The 20,527-nt window shown below is 45.3% G+C and overlaps 1 protein-coding gene across 17 annotated transcripts in view; it reads left to right on the top strand.

The window, feature by feature from the left end:
* Positions 1-5,926, top strand: part of PTPRF (protein tyrosine phosphatase receptor type F) — a 613,096-nt gene extending 607,170 nt beyond the window's left edge. For all 17 annotated transcript variants that reach the window (XM_077334070.1, XM_077334074.1, XM_077334071.1 and 14 more), the window contains 5 exons: positions 805-931; positions 1,739-1,864; positions 2,169-2,323; positions 2,641-2,776; positions 4,373-5,926. In XM_077334070.1, the coding sequence (XP_077190185.1) occupies positions 805-931; positions 1,739-1,864; positions 2,169-2,323; positions 2,641-2,776; positions 4,373-4,441 (613 nt within the window). In that variant the 3' untranslated portion in view covers positions 4,442-5,926. The remainder of the gene's footprint in view (positions 1-804; positions 932-1,738; positions 1,865-2,168; positions 2,324-2,640; positions 2,777-4,372) is intronic.
* Positions 5,927-20,527: the final 14,601 nt, after the last annotated feature.

Genomic DNA, 20,527 nt, shown 5'->3' with positions numbered 1-20,527 from the left:
CTTGTTCTCTGTGTCTTCTGGTCTCTGTGGTGTCAGCAGTGCTACTAGAATTCACAATGACAGAAATTCCAGTATTTGGTGTTTTTTCACTCTGTGTCATTGTGGAATTTCTCCAAAGAAACTTTGTTGTACTCCTGAAAGCCAACCAGCAGCATTGAATGGCAAGGCTAAAAGAGCTGTAATACCAAAAAGACATGATGTTAGTTCATGATGTGCTAACAAGCATCCCTTATAGCAGTGGTCCCCAACCCCCGGTCCGGAAACCGATACTGGTCCATGGATGGCCGCCATGGCCGGGGCTCCCCCTCGGCATGGCACTGCGCAGCTGTTGCTGGCAGCGCCCCCAGCAGGCGGTGGGAAGTCAGGGGTACCGGCAGAAAAGCAAGTGGAGCAGGGGCTCAGGCGGCGGCGACGTCCCTCGGCAAAAGAATACCCCCCCTCCCAGGCCTCAGTAAAATTGTCAAGCATTGACTGGTCCCTGGTGATAAAAAGGCTGGGGACCACTGCCTTATAGCATTAGTTACTCCAGTTTATTAGATGTGTCTCTTCTCAAGTTAAGCAGCCTGGCTGATTTCTTTCATTTTGGATTAGGCAGGTGGATCAAAGGATTGCTGGAAAGCGCTGCAGAAATAAGGGTCTAAGCATGTCACTGTGGACAAATCCCTAGATGTGTGACACACTTTCACCATCCCCATACATACAATCCCATTATTTAGCTCTCTAAATCCAACTGCTGATCACTACCTTCACCACCCATCCATGCTAAAGTCACCCCCTCATCCTGAATGGTTTGGTATATTCCAGGCAACAGAAAGCCTACATTGCCACGCAAGGGCCCCTGGCAGAGACCACAGAGGATTTCTGGCGAATGCTGTGGGAGCACAACTCCACCATTGTAGTCATGCTGACCAAGTTGCGAGAGATGGGAAGGGTAAGCAGCACCCAGTGCTTTTGGGGGAGAAGTGGTGCACAGTGAAGGTGGTTTGGTGGGAGTTTACTTCGTGCTTGCTATCCCGACCATCATAAGAAGAAGGAGGAGGAGAGGGAGGAGGGGGTTTGGTTCTTATATGCTACTTTTCTCTACCCGAAGGAGGCTCAAAGCAGCTTCCCTTTCCTCTCCCCACAACAGACACCCTGTGAGGTGGGTGAGGCCAAGAGAGCCTTGATCAGAACAGCTTTATTAGTGCTACGATGAGCCCAAGATCACCCAGCTGGATGCATGGGGGGGAGTGCAGAATCAAACCTGGCATGCCAGATTAGAAGTCCGCACTCCTAACCACTACACCAAACTGGCTTTCCGATCACAGCCTGTGTTTGGATTTTCCTGGAGCCACCAGGAAGATACCATTTGGTCTACATTCTGTACCATGTTTCCCACTGGCTTGGTATGGGAAAGAAGACTGATCATCAGGAAATTATAGGGTAGGGTGGCCAAACCATGGTAATTGTAGTCCATGGACATCTGAAGAGCTACAGGTTGGCTATCCTTGTTATAATAGATGGAGATGTGTCCAAGGATTAGGGTGAGCTTCCCTTAGCAATTCCATGATGTAAGGAAAGAAATCAGCAGTAAGGAAAGAAATCGGCAGTCTGGCAAGTTACTGCTCACTACAGTAAGAACTGGACCACCTCAGCCTGCATCCCCAGAGTGCCCTTGTTTCACTCCCCAGTTCATACCCTTGAAGGCAGTGAGGAGCATCCTGTTCAGGGTGGTTCTAACTCTTCCTCTCCCTTTCAGGAGAAATGCCATCAGTACTGGCCAGCAGAGCGCTCTGCCCGGTATCAGTACTTTGTGGTGGATCCCATGGCTGAGTACAACATGCCTCAGTATATCCTGCGTGAGTTCAAGGTCACGGATGCCAGGGTGAGTATCATAAAGTTGTTGTCTTGGATTACTTGGTGTTCATTTTCTCCACTCCCCAAGTGCAAATATGCAGAAGGCCTCTGGTCCCCCATTGCCAGAACATCCCCACATTAGCACAGGTGTCAAGCAGTAGCTGTCCTTTTCATGTGTTCTCACCTTTGCCTCACGCAGGCAAGACAGAAAACCAGACAGTAAGTAGCAAAAGGAATCTGCTTGGGTGTTCCTGGCCTTGTTTTCTCAGGATTTCCTGGCACCAGTTTGCAGAGCACAGTTGTGAAATGACTTCATCCCTCTTTCTATCCAGGATGGGCAGTCGAGAACTATCCGGCAGTTCCAGTTCACTGACTGGCCTGAGCAGGGAGTACCAAAAACAGGCGAGGGCTTCATTGATTTCATTGGGCAAGTCCATAAAACCAAGGAGCAGTTTGGTCAGGATGGGCCCATCACTGTGCACTGCAGGTGAGTGCCTGGTGTTAGACTATCCACAGAGGCTGGCTTGTGTTGTGTGTCCATGGTGAGGAGCCAAGGCCTGCTAAGGAAAGCCCAAGGGTTACTGCATAGAATAGCTTAGTTGCCTGGAAATGTGAGGCCATCTCCCAGGGGGTAGGTGGATGAGACTCTTTCTCTTGCTATATTGAGAGGAGGACAGTTCCATATCTCACGAAGCTAAGCATGCAAGAGGACGAGAGCTTGTACTGAGGGGCATCATGACTGATCTCTTGGACTTTCTGCACTTTGTGGGCAAACATTTCCTTTCCTTTCTTCCTTGAATGCAGTGCGGGCGTTGGCCGCACCGGAGTGTTCATCACATTAAGCATTGTACTGGAGCGCATGCGCTATGAGGGCGTGGTTGACATGTTCCAGACCGTGAAGACCCTGAGGACACAGCGACCAGCCATGGTGCAGACAGAGGTACATCCATTTGCCAAGTGGTTTGCTGCATCACCCTTCCTACGGTGCTAGGCTAGGGTTTTGCACTTGAACACTAGTTAGGAATGACTGTACTAAAACCCCAACTTCCACTTGCTTTCATGTTAGAGAAGAAAAGCTGTAATTAGGCTGTCTTCCATACAACATGTACTATGCGGACACCAGTTAGCCATAGTGCCTTCACAGCCATAGATTTGGCAGTCAACTGTAGCTGCAGCAAACATCTATCACACAAGATATCTACGGCACTTTCTATAGCATGTAAGAAACTTAATAGAGGAAAACACTTGATTTAGTAAAGAGCTTTTCTAGTGAGGCTCTACAGCTCCTTTGCTGTCAATATCCTCTATTTGATTTATGTCCCACCATGGGACAAAATGATAGTCCCAAAGAGTTGACAGAGGGAAAATATTGTGTGAGCATCAGCTGTTATCTGAAGTATGTTCACGTGTTCTGCTGTAGGCTGCTTCTTGGAGCGTTATACTACTGCAGAGCACTTCTGTAACTACTTTAAAGCACTGCAGGGAGTCTCATATTCTTCCTAGAGAAAATATTGCTGGGAAAGCGACTTTGGTGGTAGGGAATGTGAGACATTAGCTTCAAACACCCCACCATCTGTGCTAACCACCAGGAGGGGACAGACAGGGGGATATAATTGTACTGCGCAAGGAACAGCACCAGCACACATTTGTACAAGAGCAGAACTAAGTCATCACCCGAAATCTTGATGCTGTCTTACTTCAGCATGAAAGCAGCCTGAATACCACTGCATTTTAATGATATCAAAGTGCCAAAGAGAAAGGCTAAATTGGGACCCAATCCATACTTGAGCCACCATGTGGGGAAGCCAAGAACATTTAATGATATCCGAGTTTCCCTCCAACCAACTGCAGCCCCTATTACAAATGGTCTACCACTGAAGAAGATAAGTAGGAAGGGGTGAGTTGTCTTGCTTGCTGGGAGAAGACAACAGGTCCTCTACCTCTTGTTGAGAAATGAACACAGGAACTGATCCCATCTCTGTTGCTTATCCTGTAGCCAGCCAGGACAATCTGATACTTTATAGGCCTTTCTGCACAGTACAAGAGTACCAGAGTTCTCCTTCCCAGTAGCTGAAAGTAGCTTGAAAGAAATGGGGGAGGGGGAATTTGATGTCAGCTCATGTATTCTGTCCTGCAAATACTCCACCTCCATACTGTTGCCAGGAAAGAACCATGAGAGTACTGCTGGAATACACTACTGTTGATAGTAAGCTTGAAGAGATCTTGGCTTTCCCATAAGGTGATTACCCTCCATTGTGGCTCAACTGGAGATCAGGTTCTAACTCAGCCTTTCTGTTTAGCACTGAACCAAAGCTTACCCTCCCCCCCCTTCCCCGGTCCAAGGCCTGGCCTGCTTTGACCAGTCATTCCCTTTTACAGTAAAAAAGGCAAGGAACTATGGCTTTCATGTGGTAGTTTTGGGGAGGAGTGGGGTGCAGAGTACAGTCTGCATGCTTCAGTCTCTGGGGCATGACAGAGACAGTGGGCTGCTGAGGCTCCTTTAGAGGCTTCCTGCTGATGCTTTCTTCTCCTCCAGGACCAGTACCAGCTGTGCTACCGGGCTGCATTGGAGTACCTTGGCAGCTTTGATCACTATGCAACGTAACTAGCGCTTTTGGCCAGTTGCAGCGGGAATGTCTAAGAGCAGAGACGGGTTCTTCCCAGCCAGCCGCCCATTCGTTAGTCCTTCTGTGCAGATAATGCTGCTGCCGCCGCCACAACAGCCTCCCCACAACAAACCAATTCTGACCACAGTATTTAGGACCGTTGCCACAGCGCCAAAGGTGGGACCAGCTTCTAGAGTGTTTCCAATCATCAGATGACTATGTCTTAATGCCCCCACTCCTCCTCCTCCTCCTCTTCCTCCTGATAGCATTTCATTGTGAGGGTCACTGGGTGGATGGAATGGGATCTTTTATATATGTAAAATAGTTAACTAGTCTTTTTATATCTTTTCTTTTTTTAATTCATTTGCAAGTCTTAAAGGTTTTGCTCGGGCAAAACAGGAGAAAGGAGGTGATGGGGTTTTAATTTCCTTTTGCTCCCCCCCCCCATACTTCCTTTGGCTCCATCATGTTGGCACTGCCCATTTTCGGGCAGCCCCAAGTTAATGTTAATGGCTGACTCACAGCTCTGGGACCTCTCCGTTCCCTATTCAGTCTCTGTAGACCGTTCAGTTGCACAGAGCTGTAGCCAAGCTAACAATTATGCCTAAAGCCTTCTTTTCCATAGGTCTGTCTATTCAGTGGGACTCCAGCAAGGAACAGATGCTTGGTCCTATTGACATGTGTCCAGTGACCTTATATTTGTCAGCAGATCCCATGTAAACTTTCCATATTGGGGAGAGATCCGCTGCCCTGGGATGCTCTCTTATTAAGATGGGGGATATTTTGTGACAGTCCTGTCCTTCCCCTGCTCCCAAGAGGGACCTGACCACAGACATACATTTATTTAATCCTTTCCATGCCAGTAGCATCCTGAGGCACTGTTGCCTAGGCAACTGTGGCCAGCCAAGTACGTCAGAGTATCTTACAAAGTGAAAGAGCACAACTATGGGAAGTCCAGCTTTCCTGCACACAAAACCCCAGAATGGGGATGCCTTGGTTATTGGGGAGGGGAGGGGAATGGGGTTTTTCAGGTAAGGGAATCTGTTCTCAGAGGCTGGATGTAGCTATGATTTCTGCTATCCTGTAAACATTTAAAAATCATTAGAATACTGTATTTTCCACTATGACAGGATGGTCTAATAAACCAATGTGGCAAGACTACTGGACTTAATTTAATGGTACTATATATTAATGCTCCTTATTTCGCACTAAAGGCAGGGAGATCACAGCCTTCTCCCAGGTGCATAGTTCTATAAAGGTGGTGGAAAGGTCTCTAACTGTATTATCCAATGTATCCAAACTGCATTGAAATCAACAATCCCAGGTTGGTGATTATGGAGAGAACATTCATTTTTACCTTGTGGAAGCATAGTGCTGTAGGGGTCACTGTTGTATACAGTCTGTTTTCTATTTGTTAATAAAAATCTACAGCATCATTGCATAATTCTTGATGTTAATAAATTTGAATAATCGGGTTTCCTACATTTTGGTTTGGCTGTCTTGTTTATTTGACCATCAGCAGATAAAACTGTAACCCTCACTTAAAGAAGTCTAAAGAGCGGAAGTGATTTCTACCTGTCCTTGTGGCAGAGAGCAGAATTGGAATAAGAAATAAGGTTCTTTGAAAGAGAAAGTCTCTTGTTGAGGCTACTCACAAAGGGAAAGAGTGGGTAGGGCTACTGGTCCTGTAGCAGACTCAACAGTCCTTGAATCATACCAGCAGTGGTCATTCAGCTATTAAGATCGCTTTCCTACATTGGTACTAGAACAAAATTTGAGTCCAGTGGCACCTTTGAGGCCAACAAAGGTCAATTCTGGGTATAAGATGTTGTGTGCATGCACACTTCCTCAGACTGCATGAAGTCTGCATATGCATGGAAGCTCATTCCCACGATTAAACTTCATTGGTCTCAAAGGTGCCACTGGTCCCCAACTTGGTTCCATTCCTTCAGACCAACTCCTGAATCTACATTGGCACTGTTTATCATCAGGATACTCTGCTTCTGCTAGGACAGCAAGAAAACACAACTGTATCATGTCTCATATGGACAGGCAGGTTGGCTGCTTCTCATCATGAAACACCCCTTCCTCAATGAAGGAAATTTATAACTTTCCTTGAGAGATCTTCTACACTACATTGGTGTGCTAAAGTGTGTGAAGTGGATATGTACTCAGATAATACCGAACTGCTTAAGGGGTCTGAAGATTACCACATGCAGGTTCTTGTGCTGAAGCAGGATCTTTCATATATGCAGTATCATAAGTAAGTGGCGCAGAGTGGTAAGGCAGCTGTCTGAAAGCTTTGCCCATGAGGCTGGGAGTTCAATCCCAGCAGCCGGCTCAAGGTTGACTCAGCCTTCCATCCTTCCGAGGTCGGTAAAATGAGTACCCAGCTTGCTGGGGGGTAAGCGGTAATGACTGGGGAAGGCACTGGCAAACCACCCCGTATTGAGTCTGCCATGAAAACGCTAGAGGGCGTCACCCCAAGGGTCAGACATGACTCGGTGCTTGCACAGGGGATACCTTTACCTTTACCTTTAATCCATAGAAACTTTTTTCCTCAGCTAAATTCACCGATGAATTGCCATAGTTCTTGGGAATGTTTTTTGACTGACATTCCCCACAATACTTTACAGCAGGGGTAGTCAACCTGTGGTCCGCAGCCTACTAGTGGGCCGTGAAGGCCTCGGTGACGGGCCGCCACACCTGCCTCCCCCCCCCCAGAGAGAAGCTCACCAGGCCGCGAGAGAAGCGGCTGCCAAAGCAGCCGCTTCACTCACAGCCCAGCTAGTTTTCTGCTGTGAGAGCTGGAGGGGAAGATGCAGGCACCCCCTGGTGGTGAAAACGTGCATGTGTGGCGCCTGGGCCACCGGCTCTTCACCACCCCCGGAGGCGGTCCTCAACCTTTAAAAGGTTGGGGACCGCTACTTTACAGAGCCGGTGGCCTATATATATATAAAAATTGGTTGATAAGAGTATAAGGAATCAACCACTGAAGAAAAATTGTGAAAACGGAGTATATCTAGAAACCGTTTTGGTTGGTCCTTAAAAAATTATTGATATATAAAATTTATTGTACCAATTGCCTTGGAAAGGTTCTGTTTTTCTCTATATAGTTCTTGAACCAACAGTTGCACTAACCTCAGATTATTTTTCCTTTTCTGTGAGCCCCTCCTCTGTTTAAAAAGTTATTGTCAAAACCCAGCTTCAGCCAGGACTCTCCGCAGCTTGGAACATGAAATACCACATGCTCTGGAGAACCCACAAGGGCATTTTTCTCACTTCTGAGAAACCACTAGTAGCCCTCCCCCATGACAGGAATAACAAATAACAAACGGAGGACACGACAAGGAGGCCATCCCTTCCTCCCCCTACAAGCCTGCTTTTTCATTGGGCTTTTCTGCATGCCATAAATTTAGCATCATGCTTATCTGGTGAAGATGATATATTCTGGCCACTCCACATGACGTCACCAACCTTCCACGTCTGGCCAGCAAACTGTTCACTATATCCACCATTTCAAAGTGCGAGTTGGTGAATCCCAGAAAGTGGATTCACCAACCTAAAAAGCGCTATCCCCCAGCAGACAGCCAGCAGGCCAGCAGCTAAAGAAATGTATGGAGGAGAAGAAGCGCTACCTCTGCCTCCAATATCCCGCACTTGCAACCGCCTCCCTCTCCCTTCTTCCAGGGATGGGAATTCCTTTTTTTTTAAGGTGAACTGATGGAGCAACGAATAGGTGGAAAAGCATGCAGGTGATGCCAAAAATAAATTTTCCCAAAGTTGTGTCACAAAGCATGCCTCTCCTCCCCAATCAAGACTGAGGTTAATTTTTAGAAGTATCAAGACTCATGATTCCAAAAGGGGTTGTGTTAAAAAAGCACTATGCATCTATGATTAGATGCATAGGCATTTGAACAGAGAAGTATGAATTAAAAAAAAAATAGGCATCACGGGACCTTTAAAACATGGAGAAAGGGGATTGGTTTCCTGGATTGATTGATAGGTGGAAGAGAGTTGCATATAAAGTGTGTTGCTCTCTTCTGCCATTTCCAGCAGCACTTGTGGAGTATGGGAAGTGCAAAAGGCAGCAGATGAGCGAAACGGCATACAGGTGAGGAGTGGCCAAGAGGTGCGTCAATATTTAGCATGTTACTATTTAATGCTATTTTTACCGATGTGTGGAAATGCCCACTGTTTCTACTTCCCCTTCCTCTTCTGTCTTCCATTTACCCACCCCTTTCCCTGTTGCCTGCCTGTTTGTTCCTTTTCCTGCTTCCCCATCCCACTGACTATTCTGCCTTTAGTTCTGCTTCCTCCACTCCTTCCAGTTTCCCTGGTCATCTCCTGGCTATTCTCCCTAGCCTTAAAGCCCCTCTCTCCTCCCTTCCCTTGAATCCAGATTCTAGTCCCCTTTACATCCAAATGGGATTAAATAAAAAATAGTTTTGAAAATTATGAGCTTTCACAACACTTCCTTGTGGCTGCCTCACTGGAGCTTCCATTCTAATTTGATTTGCAGTAAGTTGTATAAAAGGAACAACCAAACAGTGCAAAAGTATCCCTTTGCGGAGGCAGTCATGAATGGCTGACATATTTCAATCTTACTTGGCTAATAGCAGTTAAGCATTGTTTCTCCATCTTCTCAGAACAGGACCAACTCTTTTGGTTTCTCATACAATATCAATTCTGCCTGTTCTTTGCATTTTGTTCTATTATTCCAGCAGTTAGGCACTATTTCAAGTGAGACTTCATGGCAAATCAGTGATTGCAGCTGATGAATCTGATTGCTGAAATATTTATCAGAAATCACAGTATCATAGAATTGGAAGGGGCCATACAGGCCATCTAGTCCAACCCCCTGCTCAACGCAGGATCAGCCCAAAGCATCCTAAAGCATCCAAGAAAAGTGTGTATCCAACCTTTGCTTGAAGACTGCCAGTGAGGGGGAGCTCACCACCTCCTTAGGCAGCCTATTCCACTGCTGAACTATTCTTGACTGTGAACATTTTTTTCCTGATATCTAGCCTATATTGTTGTAGTTTAAACCCATTACTGCGCATCCTTTCCTCTGCAGCCAACAGAAACAGCATCCTGCCCTCCTCCAAGTGACAAATACTTAAAGAGGGCTATCATGTCCCTTCTCAACCTCCTTTTCTCCAGGCTGAACATTCCCAAGTCCCTCAAGCTATCTTCATAGGGCTTGATCTCTTGGCCCCAGATCATCCTCGTCATTCTCCTCTGTATCCTTTCAATTGTATCTATGTCCTTCTTGAAGTGAGGCCTCCAGAACTGCACACAGTACTCCAGGTGTGGTCTGACCAGTGCCGTATACAATGGGACTATGACATCTTGTGATTTTGATGTGGTGCCCCTGTTGATACAGCCCAAAATGGCATTTGCCTTTTTTACCGCTGCATCACACTGCCTGCTCATGTTTAATTTACAACCCACAAGTACCCCAAGGTCTCGTTCACATACAGTGTTACCTAGAAGCGTCTCTCCCATCCAGTAGGCAGGCTTTTCATTTTTCTGACCCAGATGCAGAACTTTACACTTACCTTTATTAAATTGCATCTTGTTCTCATTTGCCCATTTTTCCATTGTGTTCAGATCTCGTTGAACTCTGTCTCTATCTTCCAGAGTATTTGCCAGTCCTCCCAATTTGGTGTCATCTGCAAACTTGATGAGTAGTCCCTCCACCCCCTCATCTAGATCATTAATAAATATGTTAAAAAGTATCGGACCGAGCCCCGAGCCATGAGGTACCCAACTACTCACCTCCCTCCAGTCTGATGAAACACCATTGACAACAACTCTTTGAGTGCGGTTCTCCAACCCTATCCACCTAACTATCTGAAAATCCAGATTGCAGTCCTTCAACTTATCCATCAGAACATCATGGGGAACCTTATCAAAAGCTTTACTAAAATCCAAGTAAACGACATCAACCGAATTTCCCTGATCCAGGAAACCTGTTACTTGGTCAAAAAAGGAAACCAGGTTGGTCTGACAGGACCTGTTGGAGACAAATCCATGCTGACTTCCTTGGATCACCAAATTGTCCTCCAGATGTTTGCAAATCACAAAATGTCATCTTGTTACTGTAGTTCTGCTAGTCTTTTAACACCATAAATTTTATAAACCATCAGGTCTCCCCAGCAAAACTTTTCAGTGAGCAAAAATAATGCAAAACTTTTTTGGATTGACTTATAACAAAAGTATTTTTATTTCTTGGTCATTTTGTTGCCCATTTTTGTACTACTGAACTGCTTAAGGGGGGGAAATGAATAAACGGAAAGAAGATGTATATTGTGAGTCTCACTTGATCGTTTGTCAGAATGCCTGAGCTGACAGATGAAATCCCAGATTTTTGTTACTATTCCTGATAATCACAAATAAACTTTCTGAAAAGATCCTGTTCATATTTTGTCAAAAGCAAAAGCAAGCAGAGCTACTATTCAGGTTTTAACAAGATAGAAAAACATAACAGCTGTGCGGGATCAGATTAGTTGTCCATCTAATCCAGCATCCTGCTTCACATAGGTGGGCCAAGGAGTAGAGGCCAAATCATTCTCCTGATACCTCCCATCACTGGTATTCAGAGGTCTGAATGTGGAAATTTCCTTTCATAACTGTATTTAGTTGCCATTTATATACCTCTTCATGTATCTGCCAATTCTCCTTTTAAAACCTGGAATAAATTCCATGATTTAATTCCTCATTGACAGACATAGCACTTTTTTTGTCTGTCCTAAATCTAGTGCTCATTGACTTCATTGGATATTCCCAAATTCAAATATTATGAAAAAGTTTGAACACATTCTCTCTTCTTTCTCCACCCTATGTATAATTTTATAAACTTCTATCATGCCTTCTCTTAGACTTGGTCTAATCTATCTTGAAGATTGCCATAGTGTGGATTAGCCATTGGCAGAAACAACCTCCAAACTGAATGAAGCTAGGGGAAAGCACTTTAGCTACTTATTTAGCTTCTTTAGCTATTTATCTTCCTAATAGGATTCGTGGATTGAATAGGATTCACAGTCAGCTTGGTGTAGTGGTTAGGAGTGCAGACTTCTAACCTGGCGAGCCGGATTTGATCCCTCACTCCCCCACATGCAACCAGCTAGGTGACCTTGGGCTCACCACATCACTGATAAAGCAGTTCTGACCGAGCAGTAATATCAGGGCTCTCTCAGCCTCACCCACCTCACAGGGTGTCTGTTGGAGGGAGAGGAAAGGAAAGGCTAATGTAAGCCATTTTGAGATTCCTTCAGGTTGAGAAAAGCGGCATCTAAGAACCAACTTTTTTTCTTTTTTTTCCTTGTACAAGCTTTTAACCAATTTTTTCAATGAAATTTGTACCCCATTGTGGTAGGACGAACTTCCCCCTCCAGTGCAGACATATTACCACCCAAAGATCTTACAACGATCATCTGTTGGTGCTGCTAAACTTGTCTTTATCCCAAAGCCTGATTGATAAGGGTCATGGGCAGATGTGTGCCAAATAAGCATAGATTTGTTCTGCCACTATGTGTTCAATTTTCCCCCCACAAAGGAAGGATTTAACACAGGTCTATAAATGACTGCTTATCTGCTGAAGGTTTCTTTAATAAAGGTCTGATAAATACCTCTTTAAGGGGCGTCAGGAGAAAAAACCCTCTGATAAGAAGCATTCACAAATTTTGGCATCAGAGGTCTCATTACTGCCCTAGAAATTTTATAAGCCATGAAGGGCGTGAGGCTATACTATAGGTGGTGGCTTTCTCACTCCATGGGATCTTAGCCACGTCGCACTGGGAAATTAAACTGAACTGATCTAAGCAATTGTGATTAGGCATTACTAGAAATGCCCTAATGCCTAGCCGCTTATTAAATTAGTGTCTAATTTGAGCGGATCTGGAGAGATTTTGTCAGCAAATAATCATGCAAAATATCACAGTTAAATGCCAATTCACTAACATTTGCAGACTCACTCCAAGGAGTAATCAATTGCTGAATTAATCTCAATAATTGTGCTGGATGCAATTCAGCTGACACAAGGGTAGCAGAGAAGTAACATGTCTTTGCCATAACCTCCCCCGTAGCCTTTACAATGAGGTCTACATAGTATTTTGTCGGATGTAGCCAGACTTTGCCACCACCATCTGTCTAGATGTCTGCCAGGCCTTTTTAAACCACAGCTTTACAATGAAGCTAGTGGCCTATCTGAGGGTAATAGAAAACACAACTACAGTGTGGTGTAGCGGTTAAGAGTGTGGACTTCTAATCCGGTGAGCCGGGTTTGATTCCCTGCTCCTCCACATGCAGCCAGTTGGGTGACCTTGGGCTTATCACAGTCCTGATAGTGCTGTTCTAACTGAGCTGTCCTATCAGAGCTCTCTCAGCCCCACTTACCTCACAGGGTGTCTGTTGTGGAGAGACAATAAAACCAGAGTCCAGTAGCACCTTTAAGACCAACAAAGATGCAAGCACTCTTCGTCAGACCACTCGTGCAAGCTTTCGACTTGCACTCGAAAGCTCACACCCTGAATAAATCTTTGTTGGTCTTAAAGGTGCTACTGGACTCTGATTTTATTGTCTCTCCACAACAAACACCCTGTGAGGTAAGTGGGGCTGAGAGAGCTCTGCTACTGGATTCTAATTTTATTGTGCTACTTCAGACCAACACGGCTACCCATTTGTATCTATCCTGTTGTGGGGAGAGGAAGGGAAGACAATTGGAAGCTGCTATGAGACTTCTTTGGGCAGTGAAAAGCAGGGTATAAAAACCTCCTTCTACCAAAACATACCTATGCCTAGTGCCCCATACTGTTCCCTACTTCAGAGTTGCCCCTAGCTTGCCAGAAAATATTACATACTCATTGGTTTCCAAGAATTGGCTGAAGTCAGGTAGGTGAAGCAGATTACTAGAAAGGGCACTGCCTTTGGTTTGGAGTGGGGGCAGTGAAATGGCTTGGGGTGCCATTGTGCCGCCCAGCCACATCTTTCCTTGCAGTTGTGCTGGAAGGAAGATGAACCAGAGAGGGACACTGGAAGGCAGGGACGGGCAACCCAGAAGGGGACAGGATGTAGAAGAAAGAGTGGGAGGAGAAGGGGAAAAGACAACGCTGCAGAAGAAGCAGCACTTGTTCTTTGCATTCATCCCCACTTGGGCCCAGCGCCAGACAACCCCTGCAGCTGGTGGCTGATCCAGAACAGTGTCAGGAATAGGAAGAAGTTTTAGGAAAGGTGCTAGGGGCAAAGCTGATGTGAACTGAGCACCCAATAAGAGAAACAGTTAACTGGCTTTTGATAGATCCTGGTGCATAGCTGTGTTGGTCTGGAGGACCAGAACGAAGTTTGAGTCCAGGGACACCATTAAGACCAACTAAGTTCTACTCAAGGTATAAGCTTTTGTGTGGACACAAACTTCTTCACATTCAGATCTGACCAAGTGTGTGTGTATGTGTGTACATGAAAGCTGATACCTTGAACAAAACTTTGTTGATCTTAAAGGTGCCACTGGACTTGAATTTGGTTCTGGCTTTTGATAGTTTGTTATCCAATAGAGAGGGGGGAATTCAATATGTCCTCTTCCAAACAAACACAGTTATATCTTTTTAATAATCCAGCTGCAAAACAACAACCATCACTTATGTGCATGTACACACACACAAAAATCACTTTATCATCATTTGGTGGCTGCCTGGCTGGTTGAGCTTCCTAACTACTGCTTTCCTTCCTAAAACATTTATGCAGTGTTCATCACTTATGCTATAATATAATCAATCTGATTGCTAAATGGAGGCTCTAACTGTAGCTAATTGTGTGGTTCTATTTGTGGTGCATGTTCATGTTTCCCAGTTGATCCTGAGCTGAATGGGGGCTACAGTGCAGGCTCCTCATGACAGGCCTTCTGTTCTGTGTGATGAAGGGTTCTTTGCAGAACATCTGGCAATTATACTCCAGTTGGCTGCTGAGTGATTCCTACAGGTAAACCTGAATCCTCAGTTTGGTAGAAACCTCCACAACCTCTTCTACCAAGCTTTAATTCAGTGTGTTACAGTGCTCAAAGAACCAGGGCAAATTAAGCTTACCTGGCTAGGAAATCTATATATACAGACTTTAATTGTCTTTTTGGAACTGTTCTTTCTGGGCTCAGGGATTATTTTCTGAAGTTGAATACTACTCCAGAAGATTTAAGGGGTACATTTTTAAAGTACTTAGAGCTCTGTTAACTTCCAGGTTACCTGCCCCTTCCTGTACAGGTAAGAATATGTGATTACCTTGTAGAAACATATTGATCTCTGCTTGTTATAACTGCAACAAATGCTCTTAAAATGCCCTGTTTGTTGTAATTCAATGTTGAATATATCTTTGAGCTTTACAATGAATCTTGCCTGTCATTCCCACCTTACTAAAGCCTGAAATGGTGCCTCACTGGTTCACAGAGCACCCTCTCCCTCTTCAACAGCACCCCCTGACCCTGCTGATATTTGGAAACAGCCATCTTGTTGCCCTGCCAAACCCTTCCTAAGTCTTCCATTAACTTTGAATAATTAAGTTTTTAGTAAGGCCCTTCCATCCCGCTGTCAGTTTTTCTAAAATATGTCTATATATTGGATATTGGATGTTCCAGTTCAGTTTTCCCCAGTGCTTGTAAACTACCTTTCTTTGTTAATTGAGCTTTGTATATCTGGAATAATTATGGAACTATAAAACTGGGAGAAATCAAATGGCCATTTATTTAACACCCTTTCCCCAGCAGGACCTATGTGACAAACCCTCAAAGAGCAAACTATGCCACTCAGGAAGAAAGTGTGCCATAGAAGATCCCTGTAATGCTAACAGCTTTGAAGCAACAACCAAAGACAGCTGCACAGACAAATCCCAGAGCAGGGAGTTTCTAACATGAACTTTAGTGTCATCTCCAAATTTGATCAATGTACCTTCTATTGCAGTGGCTCTCAACCTTGGGGCCCCTTCCCCAGGGTTGCCAGGTTGCTCACTGCTGCCACAGTGGCAGCGGGTGACAGCGGGCGGCAGAGATGGGTGGCGGGCGGAGGCGGGCGGCGGTGGCAGTCAGAGCCAGCAGAGCTATGGCAATGGCCGCCTCCATGCCGCCTCAATTGTGCACATGCGTGCACACATGCACACCACACATGCTGCTGCCGTGGCCACGCCAGCTGCTGCCAAGTTGGGGTCACCGAGCAGGTAAGGCTGAGAACCACTGTTCTATTGCCTCATCCAAATCAATTAATAAAAATGTTATACAATACCAGCCTCAACACAGGACCCTGTGGTATACCGCTGGACACCTCCCTCCAAGATGAAGATGAACTATTGAGAGCACCCTTTGGGTTATTTCAGCCAGCCAATTACAAATCCATTTGATTGTGACCTTAATCGTCCTAGATTTTACTAACATTCTCACAAGAATGTCATGGGGAACCTTATGAAAACCTTACTAAAATAAAATATATGTACCCCATTTCCTGCATCTTCTACACTAGTCACTCCATCAAAAAAAGGAATAAGATTACTCTGGTAGGACTTATCCCTGCGATAAGTTGACTTTTCTTAAGAACCACATTATCATCGGACTGCTTATACACCGCTTGTTTAATGATCTGTCTCAAACTGACTGGGCAGTAGTTGTTGGGGGCTCCTTTTTTCCCTTAAAAAAAATGAGGACCACATCTGCCCCACGCCAGTCTACTGCAACTTCCCCTGTTCTCCTGCAACCTGAACCTATAGTGGTTCTCCCTTGGAAGTCCTTCCTACTATCATAAACTTGCAACAGAAGAAAATTTAACTTGCAGCTACAATAGATATCTGTTCAATAGATATCTGTTCCATCTACGCCAAGCTCGGCTACTAGCGCCCTACCTGCCCCCGGAACACCTGGCCACTGTGATCCATGCAACGGTTACTTCTAGATTAGACTTCTGTAACTCGCTCTACGCGGGCCTACCCTTGTCTCTAACCCGGAAGTTCCAGCTGGTACAGAATGCAGCTGCACGGGTCCTCACTAAATCATCTTGGAGGTCCCATGTTCAGCCTCTGCTGAAGCAGCTGCACTGGTTGCCAGTTTGTTTCCGGATCAGGTTCAAGGTTTTGGTATTAACCTTTAAGACTATACGCGGCTTGGGTCCTGCATACTTGAGGGACCGCCTATCTCCTTATGCCCCCCGCAGGGCACTTCGCTCTGCGGGTAAGAATCTGCTGATGATCCCAGGACCCCGGGAGGCACGCCTGGCCTCGACAAGGGCCAGGGCCTTTTCGGTCCTGGCCCCTACCTGGTGGAATGAGCTCCCTGAAGAGCTGCGGGCCCTGTCGGAGCTCTCTGAGTTCCGCAGAGCCTGCAAAACGGAGCTCTTCCGCCAGGCGTTTGTCTAAGGCCGGGTGATGGCCCGGGGCTAAGATCGGACCCCTCTCCCCGGAGGGGGGAGGCCAGTACTAAACTGACCTGGTTCCCCAGAGTGTTCCATCCTATGCCCAATTATCCTCCGTTCCCTTCTGCTCATCCAGTGGGCCTGTACAGGAATAGTTTTAATCGCCATCATTGTGACTTAGTCATTGTTTTAATGGGGTTTTAATGGGGAATTTTAATGGTTAATATATTGTATCTGTATTAAAATGTTGTGAACCGCCGCGAGCCGGTTTCCGAGAGCGGCGGTCATACAAATCAAATAAATAATAATAATAAATAAGTTGCCCTCAGAAAAATTACAGATGCCAAGCCAAAGATGAACAAGCATATTATTTGAAACAAAAGTTCTGGGTTTTGAGAAAAGAGAGGAGCCAGAGGGTAAGAGTTCAGGAATGGGCTGCTGAATAAGGGGACCCCAAGTGTGTGGATGTTCTCTGAAGATGCCCTGTCTTAAACACCCAAGCCGTAGCAAGGTGATACCCCAGAAAATGCCCCTCATTAGCTGTGAGACATGAACTGTGCTGCCTTTAGTTGCCAGAGCAACCAAAAAGAACAGAAACAAGTCAAGTTGCTCCAATTAAAAGCAATTTAATGTCCCTACTCAGTATGTCATTGTGGCACTTCCTCAGCAAAGAGCAGATTGTGGCAAATAACACCCACAGAAACCACCAATGAAGCTTCAAGCAGACCAGCAGAATGAGGGCTTGGCTCAGGTTCTCAAAGCCCAATTTTCAGCAAAAGTTAATATGCCTTTTCTGCATCTAGAAGAGTACATGCACCATCTACCTTATGTGCAAGATGTGGGGGATGTTTCGTGCATCATTTCATAAGAACAGATAAAAGCTCACCTAGTCCAACACCCTGTTACCAATAATATGTTAAGTACTAGTTTCAAAGCCCCTTTATAAAAAAGGGTTTTGAAAGGCGCGTCAGACCGGCAGGGAGGGAAGCCCCAGCAGCCGTGCTTCGCGCGACTGCTGGGGGTTCCCTCGGGCGGCGGTCTGATGCGGTGAGAGGCGCTTCGTGCGGCGCAGTTGCTGCGCGCGGCTCGCAGTTGCTCAGCCAGGGAATCGGAGGGACCAATCGGCAGGCGCAAAGCGCCTGCCGATTGGTCCCTCCGATTGTCTGTCGTGAGGAAGGGTCCAACCCGGACCCTTCCTCAGCACGGACAAAGCCCACCTCTAGGGGGCTTAACGAATTATTTAGTCCGTGGCGCCCGTGGCGCCACGGGCTGTTTAAAGATTTCTCACAAACCTCTACTCTACCCATTTTTGTCTTGAAACATCCCAAACATTCTAACTTTGCCTTGATTATTTTGATACCTTTTGAAGCAGTAATTGTGTTGGTTTTGTGCAGTCAAAACAAAGAATATCTTTAAATTTACCATAGCAAACTTTTCTGCACTTTATATTTCTCAGGAAAAAGGAGAATTCCTTCCATGAAATGTTTCTGCCATTTGCCTGATTGTCCTTGCCGATGGGCAAGCAGGGCATCTGCCCCTGGCCCCAACCACCCATGGCCCTGCTCCTCCTAGTGGACAAGAAAAAGAACAAAAATCCCATTACCACTACCAACCCATTTGGGACTTGGGTCACCTGTCCATAACAATGACCATTTGAAGTTTTGGCAGCTTGCTGCCAAGAGGGCTACAACCACTTGTGCCTGTACCATCCAGGGCTCAGGCGACTGTCAGCCTCTAGCAGTTGCAGAAGCTCGAACCTGCTACATAGAGGGTGAGAACTGGCATTTGCTTGGACCTGAAGGGGAGTGGCTGCAGTGATTCTGCGGCTCAACTTTGTTCTTTGGCTCAGATCTGCAGAATCACTAAGACCTGACTTTGAGGGTATGTTTCTGATTAGTCATCGTTGAAAACTGCAGGGTTGTTTCTTTCTGCTTCCCTCCTAACACCAATTGCTAAATACAAGATAACTATAGTCTTATTACTATACTACTGCCTGACTCCCCCCCCCCTTCAAATCATTTACAGTAAGTCTTTGACCTCTTCTAGCAGCCCTTTTTGCCTCATGCATCGATTTTTAAGCCCTCTGTGCAGGGATTGCTCAAAATCTATGTTCTGCACAGTACTTAAGTAGCTACAACAGTATAAATGCTACTGCTAAGCAGAGAACCTGTACAGGGAACTCAAATCATGCAGCAAACAGATCGAGTTGGTTTAAGACATTTCTAAGTATTGAAAATTGTTAGTGCAATCTCTGAAAGATAAGCAGAAGATATTTTTCTGTATCAGATACGATGGAAAAGATGTATTTAGTTTTTATGAGACCAGCTGGGAACCAGAAAATTACAAGACAGTCAGCCTACTGACTATCCCAGGCAAATTAGTAGAAACTGTAAGCAAAGATAGAATTGCCAGGCACATAAAGGGACAAACCTACTGAGAGAACATCAGTATAGTTTCTGCAAGAGGAAATCATGCCTCTCCCACCTTTCAGAACAAGGATGTAGACAACAGTGACATCTTATATGGACATTATATACTTGGACCTTCAAAAGACTTTTGATAAGGTTGCTTACCAAAAACTCCTGAGTAAACAAGCAGCCATGGGATAAGAAAATGGGTTCTCTTATAGATTAAAAGACTCTTAAATGATAGGAAGCAAAGAGTAGGAATCAATGGACAGTTCTCACAATAGAGGGAAGTAAGCAGCAGGGACCCACAAGGATCAGAATTGCGGCCAGTACTATTTAATTTATTTATCAGTGATCTGAAACTAGGTGTGGGTAGTTTAGAAGCCAGGTTTGCAGATAACACAGAATTATTCAAGATGGTGAAAACCAAGGCTTAATGTGACGAGCTTCAAGAGGACCTCCCCAAACCAGATAGACACCAGTGTGGCAAATGAAGTTAAATGTTGGTAAGTATAAAGTGATGAAAATAAGGACCAAAAATCCAGCTTCATATATTGGCTAATGGAGTTTGAACTTGCTGAGACTTAAAGGGGAAAAGATCTTGGGATAGTAGTGAATAGCTCAATGAAATTGTCGACTCAATTTGCTGCAGCAGTGAAAGAAGCAAATTCTATGTCAGGGATTAGTAGGAATGGGATTGCGAATAAAACAACCAATATTGTAAAGCCACATATAGATCTACGGTGCAACCTCATTTGGAATACTGTGTACTGTTCTGCTCACTGTATCTAGAAAAGAACATTGTGGAAGTGGAAAAAGTTCAGAGGAAAAAAAAGAGGTGACTAGAGGTTCATAAAATTAGGCATAGGGTAGAGAGATGACAAACAGACATTTTCTCCCACTCTGAAAATCAATGGCTACTAGCCATGGTGACTGAGGGATACCTCCACATATAGAGGTGCTAAACCTCTGGATCCAAGAGCCAGGAGGAAACATCAGGAGAAGACCTCAGCCTCTATGCTATGTCATTGCCCCTCCAGTGGAACTGGTTGGCCATTGTTTGAGATAAGATGCTGGACTATGTGGATCACTGGTCTGATCTAGTAGGGCTCTTCTTATGTTCATTTTCACACGCTCTTTGGCCAGTAGTGAAGGGCAAACAAACACAGCACAATATATGCAATGCCCTGAAGTTCTAAATTTTTGGATATTTGTACCTACCCAGAGGATTCATACTTGGCCTGAGTTGTATACCCTACCTCTTCCCTCTTCCCAGCATGCTAATTCCTGACTATCG

Source organism: Paroedura picta, chromosome 4, assembly GCF_049243985.1.
Source record: "Paroedura picta isolate Pp20150507F chromosome 4, Ppicta_v3.0, whole genome shotgun sequence".
Classification (NCBI taxonomy): Eukaryota; Metazoa; Chordata; class Lepidosauria; order Squamata; family Gekkonidae; genus Paroedura; species Paroedura picta.
This window is presented reverse-complemented; position numbering and strand designations above follow the sequence as displayed.